This window comes from Rhinoraja longicauda, chromosome 23 (genome assembly GCF_053455715.1).
Source record: "Rhinoraja longicauda isolate Sanriku21f chromosome 23, sRhiLon1.1, whole genome shotgun sequence".
Lineage (NCBI taxonomy): Eukaryota > Metazoa > Chordata > Chondrichthyes > Rajiformes > Arhynchobatidae > Rhinoraja > Rhinoraja longicauda.
Window position 1 is genome coordinate 11,086,431 of NC_135975.1, and position 22,051 is coordinate 11,108,481.

The following is a 22,051-nucleotide window of genomic DNA, read 5'->3' on the forward strand; positions in this document are numbered from 1 at the left end:
ATTCCCCGAGGCTGCAGGGTGGAGTAGGTACCCGGTCTCTCTCAGGGGACAGCTGCCCTCTACGATGACTATGTCACCATGTTTGAAACTGATCCCTTCTCAGAGAACATTACACCAGAGGGATAATGGAAAGTATCTCCAAAGAGCGCCAAAAGACCTGGAACGCACTGGTTGAGTCTACAGACATGTCAAAGAACAGCAAGAAGGCATGGTCTCTAATCCGCAAGCTTTGTGGTGACCCTAAAGTTGGTCCTCAACATCCCAAGGTCACTGCAAATCAAGTTGCTCATCAATTGCTCTTGAATAGTAAAAGTGGAAGCGGCAAAAGAAGACCAAGCTAGACCATAGCAAGTACAGCGAAGACCCGGGCATTTACCATGGAAGAGCTGGAAACTGCCATTTCAAGTCTTAAACCAGGAAAGGCAATTGGCATGGATAACATCGCAACTGAGCAGATCAAATACTTCAGACCTGACGCGAGGAAGTGGTTATTACAACTATACAATCACTGCCCAGCAACCAACAAGCTGCCCAAGGTCTGGAAGAAAGTACATGTGATAACACTGTTAAAACCAGGGAAAGATCCATCAACACCAAAGAGCTACAGGCCGATCTCACTTCTTAGTCACACCTACAAGCTGTTTGAATGCCTGATCCTAAACACAATAGCTCCAACAGTGGATGAATGCCTCATCCCTGAGCAAGCAGGATTCCTCCCTGGAAAGTCAACCGCAAACCAAGTTCTCAACCTCACACAACACATTGAGGATGGATTCGAGAAAGGGATGGTGTCAGGCATAGTGTTAGTTGACCTATCTGCAGCATATGACACAGTCAACCACAGATGCCTGCTTAGAAAGATTTTGGATTTGACGAAGGACATTCAGCTCACAGAGCTGATTGAAAGTATGCTGGAGAACAGAATGTTCTTTGTGGAGTTGTGTGGCAAACGAAGCAGATGGCGTAGGCTGAAGAATGGTCGCCCTCAAGGGAGCATGCTTGCTCCCTTACTCTTCACCATCCACACTAATGACAAACCAAGAAGTGATGGAACTCGGCGCTTTGCATGTGCTGATGACCTGGCTGTTGCCGCCCAAGATTCTCTCAATCAACTAACACCATATTATGAGGAGAACCACCTACGGGCAAACCCATCTAAGACCCAGATGTATGTCTTCCACTTGAGAAACCGAGAAGCCAAGAGATAACTTCAAGTGAACTGGTCTGGAACAACATTGGAGCACTGTGAGCATCCGGTTTACCTTGGTGTAACCCTTGACCGATGTCTTACCTTCAAGACCCATATTGAGAAGACAAAGACGAACGTGAGCGCACGCAACAATGTTGTTAGTAAGCTCACCGACACAAGATGGGGTGCTAGCCCACTGACGCTACGTTCCACTGCCTTAGCCCTTTGCTCTTCTACTGCTAAGTATGCATGCCCAGTAGAGGAAAGATCCACCCAAGAAGCTGGACCCAGCCATCAATGCTTCCTGCAGACTTGTCACAGGTTGTTTCAAGCCAACAAGTACTGACAGCCACTGCCTCCTGGCAGGCATAATCCCACCAGACATCAGAAGAGCAGGAGCCAGCATGAAGGAGCACCAGTGGCAGATAACAGATGAACGACATCCAATGTTTGGCCAGACACCATTTCCGAGCCGCCTAAAGTTGAGGAAAAGTTTTCTTAACTGTGGCATTACAAGTGAAGCACGAGTCTCCATATGGGATGATACAATATCCACTTTACATCCCTCAACTAATGGGACTAACGGCAAGTGGGCCACTCCCTCCTGGTGCAGACGCAAGTTGGGCCAGATGGAAATGCCTCAATCGATTGAGAACTGGTGTTGGCAGAGCCAAGGTGTCTCTAAACAAGTGGGGATATAACTCCAACGATGTCACCTGCGAATGTGGTATTGAACCACAAACAATCGAACACTTGCTGAAATGCCCTCAACTGGAAAACCAATGCACTGCTGCCGATCTCGCTGCCTACAATTAAGATGTCGAGAAGTGTGTTCAGCTCTGGCAGAACAATGTCTAATCTTGTGATGTGGACTCGATAAGAAGAAGTCCCTATTTGTAGATGAGTCGCGGAAATATATAGACGAATCTCCTTGGACCGGATGGGGCTTAGTAGATGGCACAGGTGGGATGGTCCAATCAGGGAGATTGGCTGGGGCCCTCTCAGCTGAAGTGGCAGAGTTGGTGGCCCTCACTAATGCTTTGCAACTAGCAGTGGAAAAGGCGGTAATCGTCTACACAGATCGTAGGTACGCCTGTGGGGGAGGAGCCAGCGATGCCGTCGCAGCTGCGGCTTGCCTGCAGTCCGTCTGTCTTTTGTGTTTTTTGTTGTTTTTGTCTGAATTGTAGTTTTAATATGATGTAGTGTTGTATGTTATGTTTTGGGGGGGGGGGGGGGGGTGGGAGGGAACGGGAACTGTAACATTCTCTCTCCCGAACGGAGACGCGAACTTTGTTCTGTGTCGTGTCTCCGTTCCCGTTGCGGCCTACCACCGGCCATGCACCTGGGACCACCTGGGGCTCTGGTTCGCAGAGCCCGCGGCCCGGACTCACCACCTGCGGCGCTGGCTGCCTGCGGATGCTGCGGGAACGGCTGCGATTCGTCTTCGGAGGCTCCGGCGCGGGCCGCGTGGACGTCGGAAGCCCGCAGGCCCCTGGATGGGGGCCGACATCGGGAGCTCCGGCAGCGGCAGAGGCAGCGTGTTCGCCCGCCCCCGAATCGCGGGGCTTGGGTCGGCCCGCCACGGACCTTTCACCATCCGGCGCGGCCTGGAATAGGCCGCGGGATTTTTCACCGCCCAGCGGGGGCTTCAATATCGGGAGCCCCGACCGCCCCGACGTGGCAACTCCAACAGCCTGACCGCGGGACAAGACGGCAGGGAAGAGAAAAAGACATTCTGGCCTTCCATCACAGTGAGGAGGGACTGGAGGAGACTCACTGTGATGGATGTTTCTTTTTGTTTGGTGTTAGTTGTGATTGTATGTGTTATTGCATTTTTATTGATTAATCTTATTGGTCTTATTGTTCAACTGCGGGTAATGTTTCATTTCACTACACATTTATGTGTATGTAACAAATAAACGACTATTGACTATTGACTATTGGGTCGTACATGATTACCTGATGGCATGGGATAGGAAAGGGTTCGTCACCTCAGGGGGGGGGGACTGGATAAAGCATCAGCAAAGCATAAAGAATCTGATGAAAGGCCGCCAGATTACCCAAAGAGGTCGCCGTAATAAAAATTAAAGCACATCAAAAGATAGAAATTCATCAACAAAAAGGTAATGAGGTCACCGACAAGGCAGCCCAAGTTGCGTTTGAACAAGAACTACCCGTTGCATGTACCCAAGTGGAGGATATTAGTGTCAAACAGTTGCATCAGGATACAAGTGAGAAGGAAAGGGAACCAGCCCTGATCATGAGGGGATATGGAGAAACAATGGAAAGGTGGTAGCCACCTGGTGCATGAGGCAGACCCTGATGGAACTCCACTGTGGAATGGCCCATGCTGGAAGGCAGGCCATGGCCCACCTAATCAAGAAGGATTGATGGTGGCCAGGGGTACAAAGAGACATAGCCAATGGTGTATCACGTGCGCACAGTACAATCCTGGGTGCCCAGTGAAAATCCATATGGCACACCAGCCAAGGCCAAGGGGACCCTGGGAAAATACCCAGAGAGATTTCACAGGACCCCATCCCACGTCACGAGGAAAGAAATATTGTTTAGAAATAGTAGACCAGTTCACCCGATGGGTGGAAGCTTTCACAACTCGGGATTGCACGGCAGCCACCAAAGCACGAATATTAGCTGAAGGCGTCATTCCACGATGGGGGTTACCAACTCAGATAGACTCGGACCAGGGCACCCACTTCACCAGGACAGTGGTCTAGCGAACCTGTGAATGGATGGGAATTAAACAGAAATGCCACATCCCATACCATCAGCAGAGTTCGGGGATGGTAGAGAGGATGAATAGATCCCTTAAAACTGCATTAGCCAAGGCCCTCGTGGAGAAGCAGCAACAAAGGTCTTGATAAAATTACGAGCAACCCCCAACCGGACTACCGAACTATCACCCTATGAACTAATGACGGGACGAGCAATACAATTACCACTTGGGATAGGTGCGGGGGGAGAGGAAGTAGGACCAGTAAGGGACTGGATACGCAAGCACAGTGCCCTCCATAATGTTTGGGACAAAGACCCATCATTTATTTATTTGCTTCTGTACTCCACAATTTGAGATTTGTAATATAAAAAATCACATGTGGTCAAAGTGCACATTGTCATATTTTATTAAAGGGTATTTTTATACATTTTGGTTTCACCATGTAGAAATTATGGCTGTGTTTATACATAGTCCCCCCATTTCAGGGCACCGTAATGTTTGTGACACATGGCTTCACAGGCGTTTGTAATTGCTCAGGTGTGTTTAAATGCCTCTTTAATGCAGGTATAAGAGATCTCTCAGCACCTAGTCTTTCCTCCAGTCCTTCCATCATCTTTGGAAACTTTTATTGCTGTTTATCAACATGAGGACCAAAGTTGTGCCAATGAAAGTAAAGAAGCCATTATGAGACTGAAACAAGAATAAAACTGTTAGAGACATCAGCCAAACCTGAGGCTTATCAAAATCAACTGTTAGGAACATCAGGATCACATTGAATGGCAGTGCTTGCTCGAAGGGCCAAATGCCCTACTCTTGTACCTATTGTCTATTGTCTATCATTTAAAAAAAAGAGAGCACTGGTGAGCTTATTAATCGCAAAGGGACTGGCAGGCCAAGGAAGACCTCCACAGGTGATGATAGAAGAATTATCTCTATAATAAAGAAAAATCCCCAAACACCTGTCCGACAGATCGGAAACACTCTTCAGGAGTCAGGTGTGGATTTGTCAATGACCACTGTCTGCAGAAGACTTCATGAACAGAAATACAGAGGCTACACTGCAAGATGCAAACCACTGGTCAGCAGCAAAAATAGGATGGCCAAGTTACAGTTTGCCAAGATGTACTTAAAAGAGCAACCACAGTTCTGGAAAAATGCATTGTGGACAGATGAGACGAAGATTAACTTATGTCAGAGTGATGGCAAGAGCAAAGTATGGAGGAGAGAAGGAACTGCCCAAGATCCAAAGCATACCACCTCATCTGTGAAACATGGTGGTGGGGGTGTTATGGCCTGGGGATGTATGGCTGCTGAAGTTTCTGTCTCACTTATCTTCACTGATGATACAACTGCTGATGGTAGTAGCATAATGAATTCTGACGTGTATAGACGCATCCTATCTGCTCAAGTTCAAACAAATGCCTCAAAACTCATTGGCCGGCGGTTCATTCTACAGCAAGACAATGATCCCAAACATACTGCCAAGACAATCACCTGACCTGAACCCAATTGAGCAAGCCTTTTAAATGCTGAAGAGAAAACTGAAGGGGACTAGCCCCCAAAACAAGCATAAGCTAAAGATGGCTGCAATACAGGCCTGGCAGAGCATCACCAGAGAAGACACCCAGCAACTGGTGATGTCCATGAATTGCAGACTTCAAGCAGCCATTGCATGCAAAGGATATGCAACAAAATATTAAACATGACTACTTTCATTTACATGACATTGCTGTGTCCCAAACATTATGGTGCCCTGAAATGGGGGGACTATGTATAAACATAGCTGTAATTTCTACATGGTGAAACCAAAATGTATAAAAATGGCCTTTATTGAAATCTGACAATGTGCACTTTAACCACATGTGATTTTTTTTCTATTACAAATCTCAAATTGTGGAGTAGAGAGACAAATAAATAAATGATGGGTCTTTGTCCGAAACATTATGGAGGGCACTGTATGTACTGGAACTTAGCAGTCAGTTAAAGGGAATGAGACAGCAAGTGCGGGAGAGACACGAAGAAATGGGTAGATGGTTGGAGGATAATGCATTACCCGATGTTCCCCCAGCAGGAACTAAGGTAAAGGTACTGCCTGAGAAACCTGGCTTCGCACCTAGATGGTCAAACTCCCAACAAGTCCTAGTTAGCAGCGATACATGTGCTTGTGTAGACATGGAAAGTATGGGACAGTGGAAACACTGGACCCAATTAAAGGTGTATGAAGAATAAAATGTGCTTTACCGCAGGTAATAAAGACCCAGAGAGTGGATCCGACCAGAGACGATTAAAATATTACTGTTTGTGTTAGCACTATGTTGTCAGCACTAAGGGTCTTGCAGACCGAAAGCACCGCGAACTGTATGTAAATACTTTTTTGTACATGTCTTTATACACTATGTATGCGAAAGACATAAATGTATCCAGCTGTTGGGTGTGTTCCCACGTTCCCATACATTCAAAGGGAGGGATACCCCTAAGACCAGTCCCGCTCAATACCAGTGAGATGCTGGCCAGATTTTGCACAAATAACAGCAAATCAGAGAGGTCCTACAGACCCTCATTTGCTTTTTTTGGTAAGAGCTTGGGGAAGAGTACTGATAATTGGTCATTTTTGTACCTTTGCATACAAGTTGTTCCACAACATCCCAGTTGCACCTATAGGCCCCCTCAATGGCACCAATTTCATCTGCAGCCACAGGGCATATCCATCGGTGCCTGTGAACTAGACTGGGTCATGCCACTTGGGGTATGTGGTACCATATGTGCGTCACACCGCCTCTCTTCCTAGGTCTGGAATCACACACTGCCTTAAGCGAGCCATAACGGAGACCGAACGATTCTTTGCCATCCTATTTCCCTCATTTGGCTAAAGAGGTTAAGGCAAAGGGCTCAATATTAGAACGTGGCAAATGACACAGCGGAAGTGCTGTATGAGATTAATGCCGAAATGGTGGCTATGAGGACAGTGGCCTTACAGAATTGAATGACTATAATAGATACGTTCTGACGAGCAAAGGTGGGACTTTTGCCATGATCGGCTCTGAGTGCTGCACATATCCCTGATAGCTCAGAAAGCATCACTAACCTTGCGGATCATATTCGCACTGAGGTTAAGAGGTTGCACCAGACATAGGGAGGTGGATGGTTAGATTGTTTTTTCTGGGAGGATCTTGGGGAGCATACTTGGCACATGGGCTAATCATAATTATTGTAATTTTTATGGCAGGTTTATTGGTCTTCGGGTGATGTAACACCTGCTGTAAAGTCATGATGGTTCGGATAATGCCAGTTGCGGGTGCCATGGCCGAAAGAGGATCACTGCTAGAGTACAAGGACGATACAGAAGACGGAAAGGACGTGGGAATGCTGGTGGAAGGGGCAGTCAGCAGGCGCCAGGTCAGGTGCACAAACAGAACACCACAGAAGCTAGCAAAATCTTGGCTGAAACCATATATCAGATGATGCAGATTTCATACTCCAAAATGGAATCCTGTAGCATGCCCAATGCATTTATCGTATCCAAACTGGAACCATCAGTCTAGCTCAATGCAGCTCTCTTGCTTTGAGTTGGAACTTTGCACATGCCTTAATTAATTTTTTTTTTCCCCAAACATTTTTTGAATGTCTGCAATATTTCCATGAGACCGACTTCCAGTGATATTCAAACAAATATAGATTTCTTTTTTAAAAATGCATTATTTTACAGAATGTTAACATTATGTGCAAGAACAATATACAAATTATCAATGGTATCCCTTGATAAATTATTAGTGCGCCACCTTTTTAATTTAGAGATACAACATGGAAACAGGCCCTTCAGGACACCGTATCCACACCACCATTGATCAGTGATTCATACTAGTTCTAAGTTATCCCACTTTCTCATTCACTCCTTGCACACTAGAGAGGTCAATTAACCTACAATTAACCTACACGTCTTTGGAATATATGAGGGAATTGAAGCACCCAGAGGAAACCCACCTGGTCACAGTAGTGAGAACATGCAAACTCCACTCAAAGCACCTAGGGTCAGGATTGAACCAGGGTCTCTGGTGCTGTGAGGCAGCAGGTCTACCAGCTGCGTCACTGTGCTGTTTTAGAAATGCTGCAATCCATAAAGTCAAGGAATAGTCACAAATATCATTGGCTATAGTTCCAGGATTTTAATTCAGCAAAACCAGGGGAATAGAGACACAGTTCTAAGTCAGAATGGTCCTTGACTTGGATGAGAGTTTAGAAATGGTAGCATTCAGGGGAAGTAGCCTTTGAGGTCATGGAGTTTGTGCTTTTGGGAAGTGCAATCAAGGAAGCCTTAGTATTGTGTTATTAAGTAAATTAAGATGTAAATTTAAGATGTACTTTCCATGTAAGAGACAAAGTGCTGGAGTAGCTTATCAGGCCAGGCGACATCTCTGGAGAACATGGATAGGTGACATTTTGGGTTGAGACCCACTTCAGACTAATTGAAGTAGGGGGTAGAAAGCTGGAAGAGAGGTGGGGGCAGGACAGTCTAGCAAGTGATAGGTAGATACAGGGGAGGGTTGATTGGCAGATGGTTAGGTAAAGAACAGTTGATAAGACAAAAACTGAGACATTAGAAGATATGAAGAGGCATGAAGTGTGAAACCAGTGGAAGGAATGTAGATGAAATGGGAAGGGGAAAAGGAGGAATAGAAGTGCATCCAGATGGGGCACAATTAAAAGTGGGGGAAAAAAGGGGCAGAGGAAGGAAGTCAGTTTATTAATCTTAAATTGGAGAATTCAATGATCAGACTGTTGGGCTGTAAGCTACCCGACTGGAATAAGAGGTGCTATTCTTTCAGTTTGCATGTGGCCTCATGTGGCAGTGGAGGATGCCCAGGACAAAAAGGATGTGACAAAGGTGATCGATGAGGGTAGGGTGGTGGATGGTGTATACATGTATTTTAGTACGGCATTTGATAAAGTGCCCTTTGGTAGGCTGACCCAGAAGGTGATGCAGGGGTTAATAGTGAATTTAGTCTTTTGGATTCCGATATGACTTAATAATAGAAGACAGAGGGTTGTGGTGGAAGGACAATATTCAGGCTGGAGGTCTGCATGGATCTGTGCTGGGACTGCTGTTCTTTGTGATATATATAAATGACTTGGATGTTAATGTAGATTTAGATGCTTTGGAAAAGAATGGACTTTTTAAGAAGAGTCAGCATGGCTTTGTGCGGGTTCCGATCTCGCAAATTTAATTGATTTTTTGGCGGGAGTGACAAAGATGATTGAGGATAGGACAGTGAATGTTGTCTGCAAGTCACCAGCGTGCCATCATACCCCACACAGATGTGCAGCAAACACACTGCCCAGGACAGCAAGGCGCCAAACCCATATTCCAGGAACGGAGAGATGCCAATCCCACAATGGAATACAGAGGGACAGCAGAGAAACACACCAGGCTCAAACTTCTGAGTAGATGATTCTGGGCATATACTCCAGTACAGAAAGTAAACAGCATCAGCTCTCCAAAACTGAGACTTCAGTGCAAAATACAAAAGAAAACATGAGAACAAAAACACTGGAAATGTAGGAAATCTACAATAAAAACTGAAATTGCTGGAAACATTCACCAAGTAAGGGTGCGTCAATAGGAAGAGATTGAGTTAAAATTTCCACTCAAAGACCCTTCGTCCAAACTGGGAAGGAGAGAAAAGATGCTTGTTAACTTGCAGGAAGGTTGGAGGCTTCTTTCCTGCAGCTTTATAACCTAGTTTTATCATATCATATCATATCATATATCTACAGCCGGAAACAGGCCTTTTCGGCCCTCCAAGTCCGTGCCGCCCAGTGATCCCCGTACATTAACACTATCCTACACCCACTAGGGACAATTTTTACATTTACCCAGCCAATTAACCTACATACCTGTACGTCTTTGGAGTGTGGGAGGAAACCGAAGATCTCGGAGAAAACCCACGCAGGTCACGGGGAGAACGTACAAACTCCTTACAGTGCAGCACCCGTAGTCAGGATCGAACCTGTGTCTCCGGCGCTGCATTCGCTGTAAAGCAGCAACTCTACCGCTGCGCTACCATGCCGCCATGTCTGACGAAGGATCTTTCATTTGAAATGTTGACTCTGTTTCTCTGCCCGCAGGTGCGGCCTGACCTTCTGCGTATTTGAGCATTTTACGCTTTTATATTAGAGGAAAAATACCATATGGATAACCTTGTTCAATAACACACTAGACTAACTGTTCAGTCATACAGTTCTTGTGAAGAAACCCAGCCCAAAGCTAAAAGGATATCAGACAGGAGAGCAGGTACACTCCAGGTGAGCAGAGCATATCTTCCCAAAAGAACTGCAGAACTGCAGCCAATGGAGGAGCAATGAAAATCGGGGACGATTAAGAAACCAGAATTGCCTAAAGCTTGAATGTTTCTTAGGCTGCAATGGATTTCAGAAAAAGACCACAAAAAATTGAAAATAAGTATAATAATTAGAAAATCAAGGCATAACGAAATCAAAAGCCAATACGACGCAACATCAGAGTGAGTAGGTAGATGGGACAATACAATAAAGCACATGGACAGAGGATATACGCCAGAAAACAGAGGAGGCCAATATCCAGGCTAACAAAGGACTAAAACTACAAACCAGGCTAGAGATGATAATCTGTCCGCTTCAGCTTTCTAACTCACTTAACAATCTCCAGACCGTTAGTATTTGTAGTTATTACTCCTACTCTTCTCCAGACAGAAATAATTTTGCTTAGGATTTGTTTTCAATGACTATTACCCGTTCAATAAATAATGCATTGTTACCTCAATCAGGAAGTCTCCTGTCCTGAGCCCAGCTTTCCATGCCACTCCCTCCACGTCAACTGATTCCAGGTATTGCAAAGCTGGGAACGCTGGCGTGGGAGTGAACTCTTCAATTGGAGTCTCAGCTACGGAAAAAGAAAACAGTCTCCGTGAATCACTCACGCTCACCCCATTCTCACACTCATTCTCGCTGAGTCCTGCAATGAGTACGTTATCCCCTGTGCTGTAAATTTGAAGCATCTAAGACTCTGGCTTAGGTGGTTTACTGTCAGTTAAGGAAAAGCTGCTGGGAACATTTGGACAATTAAGGAGAAAATTTATTTGTTTAAGGGCTGGAATGCGTTTCCTGATAAAGTAACAATTTATTGATAAAGGTAACTCATTTGAACTGATATGGGCTTTGATAAGGCATTTGATGAAATGCCGCTTATAAGGTTGTCAGCAAAGGTTAAATTCATCAAATTTAAGAACTGATGCAAAACTCACTTTGGGACAGGAAATATAGTTGTGGTCAACAGCTGCCTTTCAGGAGGAAGGTATGCAATGGTGCAAAAATCTATCGTGAAGGAACTCTGCAGGTCAGGTAATACCTGTGGAGGCAGAGGCATGGTCAATGTTTTGGGTCAAGATTCCCAAATTACAGCATCAGCAGTCTCTTCTGTCCCCAGGTATTCAGTGGTGTTACCCAAAGGTCAGCACTAGCTTAATTAATCTTCCTAGTCTATACTAATGACTTGGACCTGCGTTTACTAGGCATGTTTCAAAACTTGTAGTGCAAAAACAATGACAAAGATAGTGACAGAGTAAGAGAAAATAGAAAAGTTTCGTGCATCAAATTAAATTAAATAGAAATCTGATATTTTTTGGTAGAAATAATAAAATAAGATAACTTAACACCAAGGATACAAATGAAATGTTGTTAGAGGAACTCCTGTCCCATAAAGGATGATTGAAAATCAATGCTTTTTGGGTACCTTGGAAAGGATAATACATACTGTTTGGTGTTACAAAACAGATCAGAACAATTGCAAAGGAAGCTTAACTTCAAATCGAATTCTTAACTCGTGCACCAGATTTTTCTCCTTATTATGTAATTTTCTACACTTCATTTGCAGCATGGCCACCCTTATCAGATTCTTTTTGCGTTTCATCCCAATCCACTTCCTCCACCCTCTCCATCAAATAGGGCCATGATCATACTTCTCATGAGTTACATTTTTTAAATAATAACAGAAAATGCTGAATTGCTCAGCAGGTCAGGCATCACCCGTGGAAAGTAACCAAGTTAATGTTTCAGTGGAAAGACCATGTTAGAAATTGGAAAGAGAAAATATAGTTTTCAGTTGCAGAGATGGAGCGGGGATTGGGGGATGGGGAGACCAAAGGGAATGTTTGTGATAGGGTGGGGCCAAGTGTTGATGAAGTTATGTGATTCGTTAACAAGGAAGATTAGAAAAAATATGAAGAAGAAATGTGAAAGCTAGGACAGGCCTTGCCAATGGAGAGAGAACAACTGAGTCGATATTACAGATAATAATATACTATATTCCTTTATTCGTCCCACACCGGGGAAATTTACAGAATTTACAGGAGGGATGGGCACACAGCGAAACTTTGTTGTAGACCCAGAATTTAGACTGCTCAGACTGTCAGATTTCCTTCTCTAAAGGACATTAGTGAAGCAAATGAATTACTATTACACTGGTTAGTTACATGGCTAATATCATCAGTATTCATGAATTAAACATAGATTCCTCAGCAGTTATGATGGAAATGAAACTCTTATCTGTCTGCATGCAGACCCTTGACTGTTTGTATGGATTGGGGGAAACCCCATATTAAGTCACCTATGAAGTGGACCAAATATAGTTATGATCTCATCATAAACTTGGAGAATTTTAATTATCCTGCAAACTCTTTAAATACTTCATGCTCTTATCATATCATATCATATATATACAGCCGGAAACAGGCCCTTTCGGCCCACCAAGTCCGTGCCGCCCAGCGATCCCCGTACATTAACACTATCCTACACCCACTAGGGACAATTTTTTTACATTTACCCAGCCAATTAACCTACATACCTGTACGTCTTTGGAGTGTGGGAGGAAACCGAAGATCTCGGAGAAAACCCACGCAGGTCACGGGGAGAACGTACAAACTCCTTACAGTGCAGCACCCGTAGTCAGGATCGAACCTGAGTCTCCGGCGCTGCATTCGCTGTAAAGCAGCAACTCTACCGCTGCGCTACCGTGCTCCAAGGAGGAGTGCGATAATACAAACACATGACCATTTCAAACATTTGGCTCATTCCAAATCAGCCAATCCTAGCTCTATTTCACGTGCAAACCTATTTCAAAAGTCAAAAGTGTTTAATAGTCATAGTAACTGGAACTGGAACATTGAAATTCTTAATTGCTGCAGCTTCACAGGCACATTATATGCAACATTATAACAAATAAATGCACTTTAAAATATACACGTAGTGGTCTGCCTCAGGGATTGGTGCTAGACTCATTGCTGTTTACGGTTTATTTCAACGAATAACAATATACAAGGCATGATTGTGGGCAGATGATACAAAAGTGGGTGGTACCGTAGACAGTGAAGATGGTTATCAAAAATTACAGCAGGATTTTGATCAGCTGTCATGCAGAGAAGAAGCTCTTCTTGAACTTGAAAGTAATGGAATCTAGATTGAACTAATGCAGTTCAATCTAGATAAGTGCGAGGTGTTGCATTTTGGGAAATCAAACCAGGACAGACCTTCACAGTGAATGGCAGGACCCTGGAAGGTGTTGTGGAGCAGAGAGATCTAGGAATGCACGTACACAGTTCCCTGAAAGTGGCGTCATAGGTAGATAGGGTGGTCAAGATGGCTTTTGGTTCATTGCCCTTCATCAATCAGGGTAGAAACATAGAAACATAGAAAATAGGTGCAGGAGTAGGCCATTCGGCCATTCGAGCCTGCACCGCCATTCAATATGATCATGGCTGATCATCCAGCTCAGTAACCTGTACCTGCCTTCTCTCCATACCCCCTGATCCCTTTAGCCACAAGGGCCACATCTAACTCCCTCTTAAATATAGCCAATGAACTGGCCTCAACTACCTTCTGTGGCAGAGAATTCCACAGACTCACCACTCTCTGTGTGAAGAAATGTTTTCTCATCTCGGTCCTAAAAGACTTCCCCCTTATCCTTAAGCTGTGACCCCTGGTTCTGGACTTCCCCAACATCGGGAACAATCTTCCCGCATCTAGCCTCTCCAACCCCTTAAGAATTTTATATGTTTCCATAAGATCCCCCCTCAGTCTTCTAAATTCCAGCGAGTATAAGCCTAGTCTATCCAGTCTTTCTTCATATGAAAGTCCTGCCATCCCAGGGATCAATCTGGTGAACCTTCTCTGTACTCCCTCTAAGGCTAGAATGTCTTTCCTCAGATTAGGAGACCACAACTGTACACAATACTCCAGGTGCGGTCTCACCAAGGCCCTGTACAACTGCAGCAGAACCTCCCTGCTCCTATACTCAAATCCTCTTGTTATGAATGCTAACATACCATTCGCTTTCTTCACTGCCTGCTGCACCTGCACGCTTGCTGAGTATGGAAGTTGGGATGTTATGTTACAGTTGAGCAACATGATGGTAAGGCCATATTTGCAGTGTAGTGTTCAGTTTTGGTCATCCTGCTATGGGCAAGATGTTGTTAAGCCAGGAAGAGTGCAGAAAATATTTACGAGGATGTTGCCAGGACTCGAGGGCCTGAGCTACAGGGAGAGATTGATCAGGCTGGAACTTTATTCCTTGGAGCACAAGAGGCTAAGGAGTAATCGTATAGAGGTGTATAAAGTCATGAGTGGAAGAGATAGGGTGAATAGATAAGGGTATTACAGAGGGTGGTGGGTATAAGGAACAAGCTGGCAGAGGCAGGTACAATGACAACATTGACAAATTGACCAAAGATATTTAGACAGGTATGAATAGGAAAGGTTTAGAGGGACATGGGCCAAACACGGGCAGGTGGGACTAGCGTAGATGGGGATCTTAGTTGGCACTGATAAGTTGGACCGAATGACTCTATGAATCTAAATGATCAGATATTCAAGGTAAACCAGGCAATGATAGTGCAAGCCAAGGTACATAGTGTAACAATTACTACAAAGTCCACAGTAGTTTGGTGCTGAAGGAGAGTTGTGGTTAGTGTCATGCAGGGAAGAAGCTCTTCTTGAACCTGAAAGTAATGGATTCCAAACTCCTATATCTTCTCCCCGATAGTAGCTGGGAGAGGAAAGAGGTCATTGATATTTAGTTTAGCGATACAGCGCGGAAACAGGCCCTTTCGCCCCACCGGGTCCGCCTAGACAGCGATCCCCGCACATTAACTATCCTATACCCACTAGGGACAATTTTTACATTTACCAAGACTGTTGTTCTGACACCATTCAACCAGATGACCAAGATTGCTGTGGTTGCAGATTGTGAGGAAGGCTGTCAAAATATGCTAGATCACGTACAGAAATGTGCGGAGAAATGGCAGACGGAGTTTAATCCAAGTAAATGGGAGGTGTTGCACTTTGGGAGGTTGAATTTAAGGGGAAAATATATAATTAACAGGGTTCAAGTATAGTATGGTATCTTGCTTTTATTAGTCAGGGCATTGAGTTTAAGAGTGAGGAAGTCACCATGCCGCCTTGCAAGACTTTTGTTAGTCGCCACTTTACAATAAGGATGCCAATGATTTGAAACGGGCACAGAGGAGATTTATCAAAGTGATGCCTATTATTAGCAACATGTAGTAGCAACATGGAGAGGTTGGGTAGACTTGGACTTTTTCTTTGGAATGCTGGAAGTTGAGTGGAAACTGATCGAGGTAAAAAAATGATGAGAGGTATGGATAGGGTAGACAGTCATAACCTTTATCCTAGGATGTAAACTACCAGAGGGCATAGCTTAAGGTGAGAGGGGCAAAGATTAAAGGATATGTCCAGGGTAAGTTTTTTATACGGGGGGTGGTGAGTGCCTGGGGTGCACTGCAGGGGGTGGGGTTGGAGGCAGATATACCATAGTGCAATTTAAGAGACTTTTGGATAGGCACATGAATAAGCAGGAAATGGATAATGCGCCAGCAAATAAGAGTTGGTCTTAGCATTATGTTCGGCACTGACAATGTCAAATCAAATCAAATCAAATCAAATTGCTTTTATTGTCATTCAAAAATAGACTTGAATGAAATTGTCGTTACCATGCAGTCATAAACAATAAAGAACACAAGACACACAATTACTATTATTTTTTCATATTTCAGATACAGCGCGGAAACAGGCCTTTTCGGCCCACCAAGTCCGCACCGCCCAGTGATCCCCGAACACTAACACTATCCTACACACACTAGGGACAATTTTTACATATACCCAGTCAAATTAACCTACATACCTGTACGTCTTTGGAGTGTGGGAGGAAACCGAAGATCTCGGAGAAAACCCACGCAGGTCACGGGGAGAACGTACAAACTCCGTACAGTGCAGCACCCGTAGTCAGCATCGAACCTGAGTCTCCGGCGCTGCATTCGCTGTAAAGCAGCAACTCTACCGCTGCGCTACCGTGCCGCCCGTTACATAAGTTTAACACAGACAACCATCACAGTGATTCCTCCTGGCACACCCTCACTGTGATGGAAGGCAAAGAAAAGTTTTATCTCCTCCACATTCTTCTCCCGCAGTCAGGCAGTCAGACTGCTGCTTTGAGGCGATCGAGGCTCCCAACTTTTGAAACCCCCGCCGGGCGATGGAAGGTCCCAGGGCTGAGCCGAGCAGGCCGATTAAGGTCCTGAGCCCCCACCGGGCGATGGAAGGTGCCGTGGCCGAGCCACGCAGGGCGATGAAGGTCTTGCGAACGGGTCGATCGAGCCTTACGATTCGGGGCGGTCGAAGCTGCTACGGCTGGAACTACCGAAAGCCGGTCGCCAGCCAGGGACCTGCAAGCTCCCGATGTTGCGGTCCACAGAGCTCGCGGCCGAATCCTCCGAAGGTGAAGATGGGAACTCCAGGCCCTGCGACTGGAGCCTTCAAGGTCGCATCTCCGTTGAGGAAGAGATTTAAAAAAAAGGTTTCCCCCACCCCCCCCCCCCCCCCCCCCACGTATACACAGCTAAAAATAGGTCATTACATACATCTAAACGCTAACAATAGACAAAGAAAGAAAAATAAAGACAGACAGACTGCCGGTGAGCCGCAGTCACTTGTAAGTTTGTGCTGAAGGGCCTGCTCCTGTGCTGTACTGTTCAAAGTTCTATGATCGATCTTCCTCCTTTACTCTGACATGCATTATCTGTTATTTCTCCAGTAATAATGACATAGTATCATTAGCAAACTTGAAGCTGTCGTTGTAGCTGTGACTGGCTACAGAATCATGGGTCCAGACAAAGATGAGCAGCGAACCGAGTGTGCAATCTTCAAGTGCCTCAGTGCTGATGCAAAAGGAGGAGGCGTTGTTGCCAATTTGTACTGATTCAGGTCCGGTGATTAGGAAGTCAAGAATCTACTTGCATTGAGACAAACAGAGACCAAATTCCCTGAGCTTGATGGAGCATTTGGATTTGACGATGGTGTTGAAAGCTGATCTGTAGTCGAAGAACAACATGTTTCTGTTGTCCCGGTGGTCCAGCTCAGAGAAGAGAGCCAGAAAGTTCACATCCACTGTCTATCTATTGTGGGTGTAGGTGAATTGAATCCGTAGGAGGCAGTTAATTTAAGCATACTCCATTGCTCAAATCACTTAATCACAATAGATATAAATGCCGCTGACCCAGAGTCGCAGTGTTACTGTGAAGCATGTTACCATGCCCTTCTGGGCACCGGGTATAGAAGCATAGAAAATATGTGCAGGGTAGACCAAAGGGAATGTTTGTGATAGGGTGAGGCCAAGTGTTGATGAAGTTATGTGATTCGTTAACAAGGAAGATTAGAAAAAATATGAACAAGAAATGTGAAAGCTAGGACAGGCCATGCCAATGGAGAGAGAACAACTGAGTCGATATTACAGATAATAATATAATATATTCCTTTATTCGTCCCACACCGGGGAAATTTACAGAATTTACAGATGGGATGGACACACAGCGAAACTTTGTTGTACACCCAGAATTTAGACTGCTCAGACTGTCAGATTTCCTTCTCTAAAGGACATTAGTGAAGCAAATGAATTACTATTACATTGGTTAGTTACATGGTATTCATGAATTAAACATAGATTCATGAATTAAACATAGATTCCTCAGCAGTTATGATGGAAATGAAACTCTTATCTGTCTGCATGCAGACCCTTGACTGTTTGTATGGAGTGTGGAAAACCCCATACTAAGTCACCTATGAAGTGGAACAAAAATAGTTATGATCTCATCATAAACTTGGAGAATTTTAATTATCTGAACACAATATTCTAAATGCGGTCTCACCAACGTCTTATATAACTGCAACATGAACTTCTATGCTCAATATTCTGGCTGATGAAGGCCAATGTGTCAAAAGCCTTTTTTGACCACCTTACCTACCTGCGACTTGACATTCAAGGAACCATGCACTTGCACTCCTAGATCCCTCTGCTCCATAACACTCCCCAGAGGCCTACCATTTACTGTGTAGGTCCTGCCCTTGTTAGACATTCCAAAATACAACACCTCACACTTCTCTATATTAAATTCCAATAACCATTCCTCTGCAAAACCACTCACTTTTGTGTCATCAGCAAACTTGCTAATCTTGCCTTGTATGTTCTCATCCAAATCATTGATGTAGATGACAAACGGTAACAGGCCCAGCACCTAACCCTGAAGCACACCACTAGTTACAGGCCTCCAGTCCGAGAAGCAAGCTTCCACCATCACCCTCTGCTTCCTTTCATTACGTTTCCTTAAGTTGGCCTGTTTTGCCCTTCACTCTAATGGGGACGTACATATTCTGAGCTTTTGTCAGCACACTTTAAAAAAAAATCCCACTTGGCTGATGTTCGTTTCCCCTCAAATAACCTGCTCCAGTCAACTTGAGCGAGACCTTCTCTCATACCCTCAAAGTTGGCCTTACCCCAGTTGAGCATTTTAACATGTGAACCCTCTCTATCCCTATCCATAACTATCTTAAACCTAATCAAACTGTGGTCACTGGCCGCAAAAGGCTCCTCCACAAACACTTCATTAACTTGCCCTTCCCAATTTCCCAATACTAGATCCAGTGTTGCCCTCTCACCTGTGGGGGCCTCTACATACTGCTCAAGAAAACTCTCCTGATCTCTTTTGAGGAATTGCACCCCATTTAAACCCTTCACATTATGATTTTCCCAGTCAATATTGGGAAAGTTAAAATCCCCTGCAGCTGTCTGCAACCTCCTGGCATATTTGTTCTAATTCCCATTGACTATTCGGGAGCATGTAGTACACCCTGCTGCATCCGCTGCTCCAGATGTCAACTTATTTACATCGGCGAAACCAAGCGCAGGCTCGGCGATCGATTCGCTCAACACCTGCGCTCGGTCCGCGTTGGCCAAACTGGTCTCCCGGTGGCCGAGCACTTCAACTCCCCCTCCCATTCCCAGTCTGACCTTTCTGTCATGGGCCTCCTCCAGTGCCATAGTGAGGCCCACCGGAAATTGGAGGAACAGCACCTCATATTTCGCCTGGGCAGCTGACAGCCCAGTGGTATGAACATCGACTTCTCCCACTTTAGATAGTTCCTCTGTCCCTCTCTTCCCCTCCCCCTTCCCAGATCTCCCTCTATCTTCCTGTCTCCAGCTATATCCTTCTTTTGTCCCGCCCTCCTGACATCCATCTGAAGAAGGGTCTCGACCCGAAACGTCACCCATTCCTTCTCTCCTGAGATGCTGCCTGACCTGCTGAGTTACTCCAGCATTTTGTGAATAAATAGCCCCAACAAGGTGATCATCCCTTGTTCCTCAGCTCCACCCATATAGCCTCACTAGACGAACAGCCCATAATGTCACCTCTGACCACTGCCGTGACATCCTCCTTAACCAATAATGCAACCCCCCCCCTCCTCTTTTTCGCTCACCCCTGTCTCTCCTGAAGCTCCTGTACCCCGGAACATTGAGCTGCCAGTTCTCTTGCTGAAGGCCATGGTAACTGTCCTTAATCAGTCCCTGTCTTTCCAAATACAAATAAAACCTATTACGCGGAACTCTTTTCAATAAGTTTCCCAACTATGATCTAGGCTCACTGGCCTGTATTTCCCTGGCTTATCCCTACTTAAATAAAGGAACAATATTAGCTATCCACCATTCTTCCAGTTCCTCATCTTTGACTAATAAATACACAAAAATTCTGTCGGAGCTGTAGTACTCACTTCCCTTATATTTCCCATAACATCCTAGGATTCACCTGGTCAGGCCCTGTGAATTTATCCACCTTTGTGCATTTCAGGACCTTCAAATTCCTTTGTAATGTTGATATACTTCTGGATGACACTGTTCTACCCTTGGAAAGGGAGAGCAAGGATGTGCCTTTATTGGGTCACCATATCTCCCGATAGCATTATAATCTCAGTCACCGAGGCTGATGTCAGAAAATCATTCATGCGGGTGAACCCTCAGAAGGCATCTGGCCTGATTGTGTACCTGGCACATTCTTAAAACCTGCACAGACTGGCTGGAGTTTTTACTTCTCATTACTCAGGTACAAGGTTCCCACCTGGTTCAAAAGTGCATCTATAATACCAGTGCATAATAAGATTAAGGTAACATGCCGCAATGACTACGGAGCAGTGGCATTAATGTCCATGGTGATGTAGTTCTTTGAGAGGTTGGCTATTATGCCTATTAACTCCTACCTTAGCACTACTTGGACCAACTGCAATTTGCCTACCATCATATTAGATCAACGGGGGATGCAATCTTACTAGCTCTCCTCTTTGCACTTGGACAAAAAGAACATGTCCGTCAAGAGGTTGTTCATTGACTACAGCTCAACATTCAACTCCATCATCCTCTTTAAACTTATAATCAAACTAAGGGAACTGGGTCTTTGCTCATCCCTCTGCAATTGGATCCTTGATCTAATTCTTGGTTGACCACAATCAATATGAAATTGGTAACAACACTTCCTTCTCGATAACCATCAGCACAGGAGCACCCCAGGGCTCTATGCTCAGTCCCCTGCTCTATGCACTCTACACACATGACTATATAGTCAAATACAGTTCCAATGCCATTTTTAATTTCACCGACGATACCACTATTATTGGGCGAAGAACGAGTAGATGAGTCGTAGTATAGGAGAAAGATTAAAAATCGGGTTGAATGGTGGCAGAACAACAATCTTGTCCTCAACATCAGCAAGCCCAAAGAGCTGATTGGCGACTTTGGAAGGGAAAAGCTGAGGATCCACAAACCTGTCATCATCAATGAGTTGGCAGTGGAGAGAGTCAAGAACTTAAAGTTCCTGGGCATGGGTATCTCTGAAGATCTGTCCTGTGCCCAGCACATTGATGCAAACATAAAGAAAAGCCATCAATGCCTCTACTTCCTTAGAAGATTGAGGAGATTTGGTATGTTGATGAACACTCTCTTGAACTTCTACACAGCCATGATAGAGAGTATATTGACTCGTTGCATTGTGGCCTTGTTCGGCAACTCGCCCAGGAATGGAGATTGCAGAGAATGATTAACATTACCCAGTCAATCACAAGTACTGACCTCCCCATCATTGAAGCCTCCAAACACCAGCCATTATCATCAAAGACCCTCACCACCCTAGCCACGCTCTCATTTCACTCCTATCATCAGAGTGCAGGAATCTGAAAACCATGATCACCATATTCAAGAATAGCTTCTTCTCAACAACCATTAGGCTCTATAAAAACACTTCAACTATGAACTGTTGTTGGTTGCATTAAGGACTTTGGTTTTTTTTGCAATAGGTATTGGGGATAATAATTTATTGAATCTTTCTTTATTATATATTTTCTATCAGTAATGTGTTTGCAGTCTTGTTATGCTGCTGCAAGGAAGAATTTCATTATTCCTTTACTAATATATATGACAATTAAACAATCTTAACTTGACTCTTAGCTCTTGAACTCACTAGCTTCTCGTATTCATTCAAGACCACACCCATTTTCCTTGGCTCCACATAAAGATTAACACACTGAACATCAAGGCGACTTATTCTTGCCCCAACTAGCCTTTTGCTCTTAATATATAATTTTTTTTTAGGTTCATCATATCATATATATACAGCCGGAAACAGGCCTTTTCGGCCCTCCAAGTCCGTGCCGCCCAGCGATCCCCGTACATTAACACTATCCTACACCCACTAGGGACAATTTTTACA

At 44.7% G+C, this 22,051-nt stretch overlaps 1 protein-coding gene across 8 annotated transcripts in view; it reads right to left on the reverse strand.

Moving 5' to 3' along the window:
- shank3a (SH3 and multiple ankyrin repeat domains 3a) overlaps positions 1 to 22,051 on the reverse strand; it is a 557,029-nt gene that overhangs the window by 123,038 nt on the left and 411,940 nt on the right. For all 8 annotated transcript variants that reach the window (XM_078419606.1, XM_078419609.1, XM_078419607.1 and 5 more), the window contains exon 16: positions 10,715 to 10,839. In XM_078419606.1, the coding sequence (XP_078275732.1) occupies positions 10,715 to 10,839 (125 nt within the window). The remainder of the gene's footprint in view (positions 1 to 10,714; positions 10,840 to 22,051) is intronic.